The sequence below is a fragment of the Magnolia sinica genome, chromosome 6 (assembly GCF_029962835.1).
Source record: "Magnolia sinica isolate HGM2019 chromosome 6, MsV1, whole genome shotgun sequence".
Taxonomy (NCBI): domain Eukaryota; kingdom Viridiplantae; phylum Streptophyta; class Magnoliopsida; order Magnoliales; family Magnoliaceae; genus Magnolia; species Magnolia sinica.
The window spans coordinates 12386115-12394041 of NC_080578.1; the positions used below are offsets into that span (position 1 = coordinate 12386115).

The 7927-nt window shown below is 40.0% G+C and overlaps 1 protein-coding gene across 7 annotated transcripts; it reads left to right on the top strand.

The window, feature by feature from the left end:
* LOC131248292 (uncharacterized) lies at nucleotides 1–7927 on the top strand. Of its 7 annotated transcripts, none has more exons than XR_009172187.1 (9): nucleotides 1–437; nucleotides 532–660; nucleotides 749–788; nucleotides 5283–5358; nucleotides 5443–5643; nucleotides 5735–5947; nucleotides 6031–6495; nucleotides 6860–6898; nucleotides 7065–7205. XR_009172187.1 is itself a non-coding variant. In XM_058248518.1 (8 exons), exons 1-7 carry the CDS (start codon nucleotides 395–397, stop codon nucleotides 6448–6450), a joined length of 1122 nt encoding a protein of 373 aa, XP_058104501.1. In that variant the 5' UTR covers nucleotides 1–394; the 3' UTR covers nucleotides 6451–6495; nucleotides 7663–7927. The 7 variants fall into 7 exon arrangements, 5 of the variants coding, with proteins under 5 accessions (XP_058104501.1, XP_058104500.1, XP_058104499.1 ...); XR_009172188.1 differs by having other exon boundaries at nucleotides 7172–7205; XM_058248518.1 differs by lacking the exons at nucleotides 6860–6898; nucleotides 7065–7205 and adding an exon at nucleotides 7663–7927.

Genomic DNA, 7927 nt, shown 5'->3' on the forward strand with positions numbered 1-7927 from the left:
AGAAGCGGTTTGCGGGCGAAATTGAGATCAGGAAGTTCTGTAAAAAAATCTCACCGATTGCCCAAACGAATCCTAATAAAATAAATTACAATCCCCACGGATTGTAATACTCCCGACGGATCGCCATCCTTATATCCTGTTTTTTTTCCCTGAATCGTGTTATCCTCCCTCCTAATTTCTCCTTTTGCCGTTTGCTTTATCCTTTCCGTGATTTCTAGGGTTTGCTTTCTCCCATCTCTTCTCTCCACATTCTCCTCCTTGAGCTAGGGTTTTACTTCAATCTCTGCTCTCCCACTCAAATCCCGTCTTTATTAAATTCGAGACTTACGAAAAATCGACTTCTTTTCTGTTTTTCGTCCGTCGAATTCAGTTCTGATAGTCCCCGCAATCAGCGATGGATGCTCAGAGAGCCTTGCTCGATGAACTCATGGGCGCCGGTACTCTTTACTTTCTCTTCATTTCTCGTTTCCGCTGGAGTCTGGAAATTGGATTTTCCCAGCTTTTTTGATTCATTTGGTTTCCTTTTTGTAGCTCGTAATCTCACGGAAGAGGAGAAGAAAGGATTCAGGGAAGTGCGTTGGGATGATGATGAGGTTTGCAGATTCTATATGGTCCGGTTTTGCCCACATGATCTCTTTGTAAATACTCGGAGTGATCTTGGTTTGTCTCGACCACTGCTCTTGAATATTTTTTGTTTTCTATTGTTCTTTGGATTTTTTTTGTAGTAACATCTTTTGTATTGTGCCAGGACCCTGCCCTAGAATCCATGATCAGAAGCTGAAAGAGAGGTAGTCATATTTCCTAATCACCTTTTGTATTGTCCTGTTTCGTTTCTGTTTGCTTGTGCTTCTTATTTCTTATACACTTTATTGCTACTTTGCAATCTGGTTGTAAACATATTAGCAATTTGGTCTTTCTTTTAGTGACTTCTCTAATCATATCTTCATGGGTTTATCCCTTCTGTTTGCAAATTGTGGAACATGGGTTGGTTGGTACGTAATGTAATTCGGATGAATTTGTGATGCAATGTTTTTAATTTAATTTTCATGGTTTTATAATTTTTATTATTTCGCTTATTTTCTGATAAAAATGGGTATATGTATCTTGTATTTGTGGTAATTCGGCAATGGTTAATGAGGGAATGCTATTGGCACCAACTTTGACTGGTTATTACGACATGCCACCATTTCTACTTTTGGTTATGCAATTGGACATTCGTACTATTGTATAATCAAAAAATTGGAAAGGGTGGGTTTGTTTAGCAGTTGGAGTGGGCGTACATGCTCGCCCCTCAGAATTAGACCTTCTTTTCATGTTATCAGTTATTTTCATTTAAGGAAAAAAGTTGGGAGTAAGTTACCTGCTTTACATGTGTAGGACAATAGGAGGGAACTTAATATGAATTACTGGCGTGCTATGCTAAATAAGACCTTTGGAGTTCTGGCTGTTGCAGGTTTTTCCTTTGGAGGTAACTGATCTAAAGCTTTTTGATCAGATCCTTGTATGGAAGGGAGTTAATTGGGGGTTGTTTGGATGCTTGTAAAGATTTAAGCTGTAAACCCTTTACACATGAAAAGAGTTTCAGGTGTAAACTGTTTACATGCAATTCTGTTTGTCTTTTAAGTGGTAAAGTGTTTACAGGTAAGCAGATCATGTGTTTGGCTAACTTGTAAAGGATTTACAATGTATAAAGTAGGCATTCACACCACATGGAACTTGGGGCAGTAAATCCTGCCAATATCTGCAAATCACATAAAAATTGCTTTATTTTTTTGGGCCCTAGGAGAGCATCAAAGTATACACAGGATTTATGGATTGGATATCCTGCACGTACATAGTGGGCCCCACACACAATCAGGAAGGTCTTAATGGTGGGTGTCCCATCCCAAATGTTCCCTCTCGTGTGGCCCATCTGATGATCAATGCGGCTGTTTTTTTTTGGGTTCGTAGGACAGCATCAGGGGATGCACATAATGAATAGATTGACTGTACTATACACATCACGGTAGGCCCCTCACTCATGAATGTGTATCAACCATTGTGTTCTACCATCTATAATGTCTTTTCAATTGTAAAGACTTTACTTGTAATATGAAACATGGCTTTTTGCCCGTAACCCCTTTACAACTAAGGATTTTATAGGCATCCGAATGAGCCCTCAGATTTCCCCACCGTGGTATCAGTATCACAAAGATGTCATGGTCCAACAACTAACAACACATAATTGTAACATGATGAGTTCGATTAACCTCTTCATTATGGTTTAAGTTTAGATGGTGAAGGATTATCTTGTCTGACTCATTCTGATGACAAATATTAAGTTATTCAATGCATACAATTGAGATTGTCTTCAAGGATGCATTTGTGTGGAAATATCGACTTCCCATGGTAGGGCTTCTTGCAGAGTGCGTGCTTGATATGCTTGTTAGTCTTGTTAAAATGGTAAGTGATTCAGCTACAAAGATCGGGTACAGTTTTTCTAAAAACAGTTCCTTTGAAGAGTAAGGTCCACTTGTGAAGTGATTGCAATTAGAAGTCTGAAGGGGACCTACTATCTCTAGAACTTCTCTAGGCAATGAATCAATGGTGCATGTTATGTTAGCACTGGCTATGTTGTTTCTAGTTTCATAGGCTGTGTGTCTGTTTGCTCACCCTCAATTAGTATGTTTGAATTCTGGAAATGGTTACTGTTTATGGTTATTGAGACTGGATTCAATATAAGAATAGTAACATGAGACTTCACCTACATGCAGGCTCAACCCAATGCACTAATTCATGTCTGAGTGCTGTATCTGTTCTTAGGATGAGCAATAGCTTGGAGTTGTCGCAGACCAAAAGAAAGAAAAAAGAAAGAAAGAAAAATACCAATATGGATGATTTGCTCATTTTTAGGAGCAAATGGTCAGTTCTGTGAACCACTTTTAGGAGTAAAACACCTTGGCTTAGACTGCTGTTTTATTGATATAGTGGGATATGCAGAACCTCCCTTCACAGGAAAACACGTACAAGCAACTAAATCCAGTGATTGTATCTTAAATTAGCCTAAACATTTTTGAAGCAGGAACTCATTTGTAGTTCATGATGAAGAATTTAAGGCTGTTTTCGACATTAACTTGCACATGGTGAGATTACATATGGCCCTTGATGCTTCTCATTATCATCATAGCTCTGTCCCAGTTATTTGGGGTTGTGTAAGGAACTTTCGCGTTTGCTTTGCAAAGATCTATTATCAGCTGTCTATTTGACTGCAACCCCCCTCTCCCCAGGCTGGGGATCGACCAGCTGGCTCATCATACTCAATGCTTGCAATTATAATTTAGCAAATCATTTCATGTTTTATTCACTGTACTACCCTCATTTTGAAGTATGGGAATTGTTTTTAGCTTTCAACGGTCAAAAATTACATTTGCATTTTTGTTATAGACTGGAAATTATAGTTATAGATAAAATCCTTCTGAAATGTCTTAGAAACATTTAGTTTTCAGAATTAGTTAAAAATATTATGCAATGGAAGGAGCCTTATTGAAACAATGTCTGTGCCCAACCTTTTTCCTCAATGCTCTGGTAAAAACTGGTCATCCTGATGCTAAAAAGAAAAGAGAGAGAGAGAGGAAAAAAAAAACAACTACTAGTCATCCTGCATGGACGTTCATAGAGGAAAAAAGTGATGTGAGGTATGGGTCCTGTGTGGGCTTCAATTAGGTACACCTGGTTTTTAGCCTCCCAAAATTTCATGCCTTGCCTGCTTTGGACTGGATTTGCACTTTCTAGCTAGCTCTGTTTCATTTTCATCCCCCATTCAACTGAAGTCTGTAAAATCATAGTTGTCTATGGTAAGGATCACGTTCATCAGTTGAACCTCATTGAATTTATTTTCATCTTTAAATAATAACATGGTGCATGAAGATGACAATAACGGTATACTTGCAGATTGCATTTCTAATTTCTGTCCAGGTTGGCTTGCTTCTCTGATTTGGCCCTATTCAGAGCTCAAACAGAACTCATTCAGCCTAACTTCTGGTCAGTCGTATGTAGCACCAATTGAAATGGCACCATGCTGCCTTTCAAAAAAGGAGAAGAAGAAGAAGAAGAAGAAGAAGAAATAGCACCATGCTGCAAACAATGTACAACTCAATACACGAACTTTGATATGCGTATTGTGGTTAGTTGTTGGCAACAAATACTTTAATGATAAGCAAGTAAAAGAGGAAATAATGCCGCAAGAACTGCGAAAGAGAAACTGGAAGAGTTATGCAGTGATGCATACTGACTTCCTTTTTTCTTCCCCTCTCTCGGGAAGTGGGATGATGCATACAGACAAGAACTTACTAAGCTAAAGGAATTCCATCCCAAAAGATGAGGGTGAAGGATGGATCTCCCCTTAGCAACAACGTTCTCTTCCTTTGGCCTTTCAGTGAACATGATTACATCAAACTTCATGCAATGGTCATAAATCTAGAATCCCCAAAATAGAATCAGTTAATTTCGTTGGTAACTGCTCTGCACCATCCACTCAATGGGACAGTCAATTTCTGCTAGAAGTGGGCTGGAGAAAGAATCCAAAAATGGGTTCGAGTTACAAAGGAGAGCACGAACCGTAATGCTTGAGTTTATTTTAATTTAATATTCTGATTGAAACAGAAACGCAACCCTCAACTGGCTGACTGCATTAGTTGTATTGAAGTTCACTATTTTTCTATAGTGAACCTTATATTCTTTTGCATTTCTTAGGTAAGTTAATTTTGACGTGCTCATGGTTATCCATTTATTCGGAAGCCCTGCTATAGAATCTACCACTAGAATCTTTCTCCTTATTATCCCTGTTCCTGACCTAGCCTCATAATTGACATTGATTAGAATTTCATGAATGTTAGATATACATTGAGATTATGGTTTACCGCAAAAGGTGAAACACAACGGGGCTGCAAAGTAATTCCATAGAATTAGCTGGATTGCAATCAAATTCATTTCATTTTGTTTGGCGGATGCATTTTGGAACTGAAGACTCAGAAGCTAAAATTAGATATCAGTTCTAGTTTTTGGCCACTGCAAGTCAAAAGTGTGGACTCCCAGGTATAACTAATGGTACTGGTCATTTTTTGTTTGGGTGTGCATGGAGACACACCCGTTGATTCTTCCTCAGCCTTATTTGGTGACAGGCAACTGCTCAAGTCGTGCTTCCAACATATTATTCATTACTTCTTTCATAGGTAAGATATGCCTGCCTTTCCCTCAATTTAATGGGGTCTTAACAGAAATTGTGATTTACTTGTTGAGTTTAGCTTCGAGAAATCCCCCAGACATGATGCATATGTGCCGAAGTTTGAAGCGGAACTTGCTCAATTTTGTGAGAAGCTGGTGAGAGCCTCTTCCCCTTGGCTTTATTCTGTCAAGGTTGCTACTTATGATGGTCGATTTTAAAAAAATGTTATTTTATTTCAGGTGATGGATTTGGACAGAAGAGTAAAGCGTGGTCGGGAGCGGATAGCCCAGGAGGTGGATGTTACACCAACTGCTCCAATCTCAAGCGAGAAATCTGAGCAGCTATTGGTCCTGGAAGAGAAGATAAAGAAATTGCTGGAGCAAGTTGAGACCCTTGGTGAAGCTGGGAAGGTGGATGAAGCAGAGGCACTCATGAGGAAGGTGCGGGGTAGACACTGGATTCTGTTAATTCCTTTGTTCATGCTACACACGGTAAAATTCTAATTTGGATATTGTGGGTCCCTCTTACCAGGTGGAGATGTTGAATGTTGAGAAGACAACCTTGACACAACAAGGATCAAACGATAAAGTGTTGATGCTTACACAGGAGAAGAAGATGGCACTATGTGAGATCTGTGGTTCTTTCCTAGTAGCCAATGATGCTGTGGAGAGGACACAGTCTCATGTGTCTGGAAAGCAGCATATTGGGTATGGCATGGTACGGGATTTTATTAGCGAGTTCAAGGTAATTATCTATCCAGAGGATGTCTTCATTGTTGAAGTTGACTACTCTATTTTGTTGGGTATAACAATGAATTTATATGACAGACGGCCAAGGAGAAGGCAAGAGAGGAGAGACTGGCAAAGGAGAAGGAAGAAGAGGAAAAGAGAAAGCAGAAGGAGAAAGAGAGCGAGAGTAAAACTAGAGGGCATGATACTGAAGAGAGAGAAAGGCACTCGGAGCGAGACCGAGATCGAGATCGAGAGCGTGATCGGTACCGAGAGCGGGACTGGGAACGCGAAAGGCCTCGAGACTGGAATGGCAGAGGGATCAGGGATGGAGGCAGGGGGGTGGATAGGAAGCACAACCATTACCGGAATGGGAGGGACTGGGGTAGGGACAGGTACCGTGACCGGAATGGGAACATGGACATGCCAAGGGACAGGGGTTGGGAGAGGAGTAGGTCTCGTTCTCCTTCTAGGCATAGTCACAGGAGGTCATCAAGAAGCCCGGTTCGGCCATATTAATGGATGTACTGGGCAGATAGATGCCCAATCTTTGAATCCAAAGAGGTAGATTTCTTTGTCTCTTTTTCTGAATTGTTCCTTTGTTGTCTGAGTCTAAAGTATAATCATGGATGATATACTCTTTCTTTCATCAAACAGTTCTGTTGAGATCCTACCATTTCCCATATCGATGATTTTAGAGGAGAAAGGTCGAGGTAGGTGAATTTTATATTTTTTTCCTTTTTTGTTTGACCTTGGTTTCTTTAGGCTTGTTTTGAATTTACATGATCCATAGATTAAGATTCTTTCATGCCCATCTCCGGACCCTTGTTTTCAGAGCACATCTATAGTTGGGGTCAATGTGGATTTCAGTTTTATTTTCCCGTGTTAATTAAGACATCTGAAATCTTTTGCACGAATGATGCTGCAGTGCCAAGGGAAATGATGGTTAATTTTCAACTTTCAGAAGGTAACATAACCCAAACTTCGCTGCAGCATAATGTGTATTGGAATTTCCCCAAGTCGTATGTATTTGGGTTTCCTATTCTCACCGGCCTTTTCTTTCCTATTGCTTTTGCTATTTGATTCTCTTCATGCATGTTTTGGGATGTGACTGAAAATTGTAATACTCAAAGAGGCCAGTGACATATATATTTGGCTGTGAGAACAAGTACAATTCTCCCTGCGTTCCCAAACATTCCCATTCCTTTGTAGGGTGTTAGTGTTTATCCATTGACTACAGGAAGATGCTTATTGAGTTCTACTTCACAGATGAATGTGGATGGAAAGTTGAAACTTTTTATGCAGTGTACATCTTAAGCATATACCCTTTTGCTTAACTTCTGCCAATCTGAAATTGTTGCTGAAAGTAGAGGAAAGAAATAGAAGTGCTAAGAAGTGCTTTGAAGCTTCAGCTATGGTAGGTGACAGATATGTAGTGATCAGGATTGCCCATCTAGTGGTGGACCATGTGGATAGGCTGTATCCCAAAAGACAGGAGGATTGTTATGTAGTAGCCATCTGATCAGAGGCATTCAGAAGGAATGGTTAGAACAATTGTCCTCATTCAACTGGTAACACTTCCAAGTCTTGACTGGACGTTCCAAGTTTCGTCCAACCTTTGCGATTTTTATTATTTTTTGGCCCATAGCCCATCCATTTGGTGGGCATAGATAGACATTTCTGCCCCCTGCACATGTTTGCTGCTTCTCTACCACGTCATTTTGATGGCAGGATCTTCACTGTACCAGTCTCATCAAGGAAAAGAGAAGCGTTGCATGTTCTGTTATGGCCCAGGTATTTGAAGCTGAAGTATGATGGAGGTTGACCGTCCGCCTGTGATTGTCTTTGGACAACCCTTTTGAAGTTTGGATACCAGAAAGCAGTCATGTTGAGATGCTCAGTTGCTCTTACTATTCTTATGTGAAGATTTTGGATCATTTTTCTTCTTACAAGCAGTAATGGGTCAAATCGCATACAAATGGTGTTTACAACCCAA

What these genes read in the sequence shown, in the direction of transcription:
- LOC131248292 (XM_058248518.1), top strand. Translation starts at nt 395, where the DNA reads ATGGATGCTCAGAGAGCCTTGCTCGATGAACTCATGGGCGCCG. An exon ending in CGATGAACTCATGGGCGCCG is followed by an intron (nt 438 to 531) that starts GTACTCTTTACT and finishes TCCTTTTTGTAG; the next exon opens with CTCGTAATCTCACGGAAGAG. An exon ending in ATTTTATTAGCGAGTTCAAG is followed by an intron (nt 5,948 to 6,030) that starts GTAATTATCTAT and finishes TTTATATGACAG; the next exon opens with ACGGCCAAGGAGAAGGCAAG.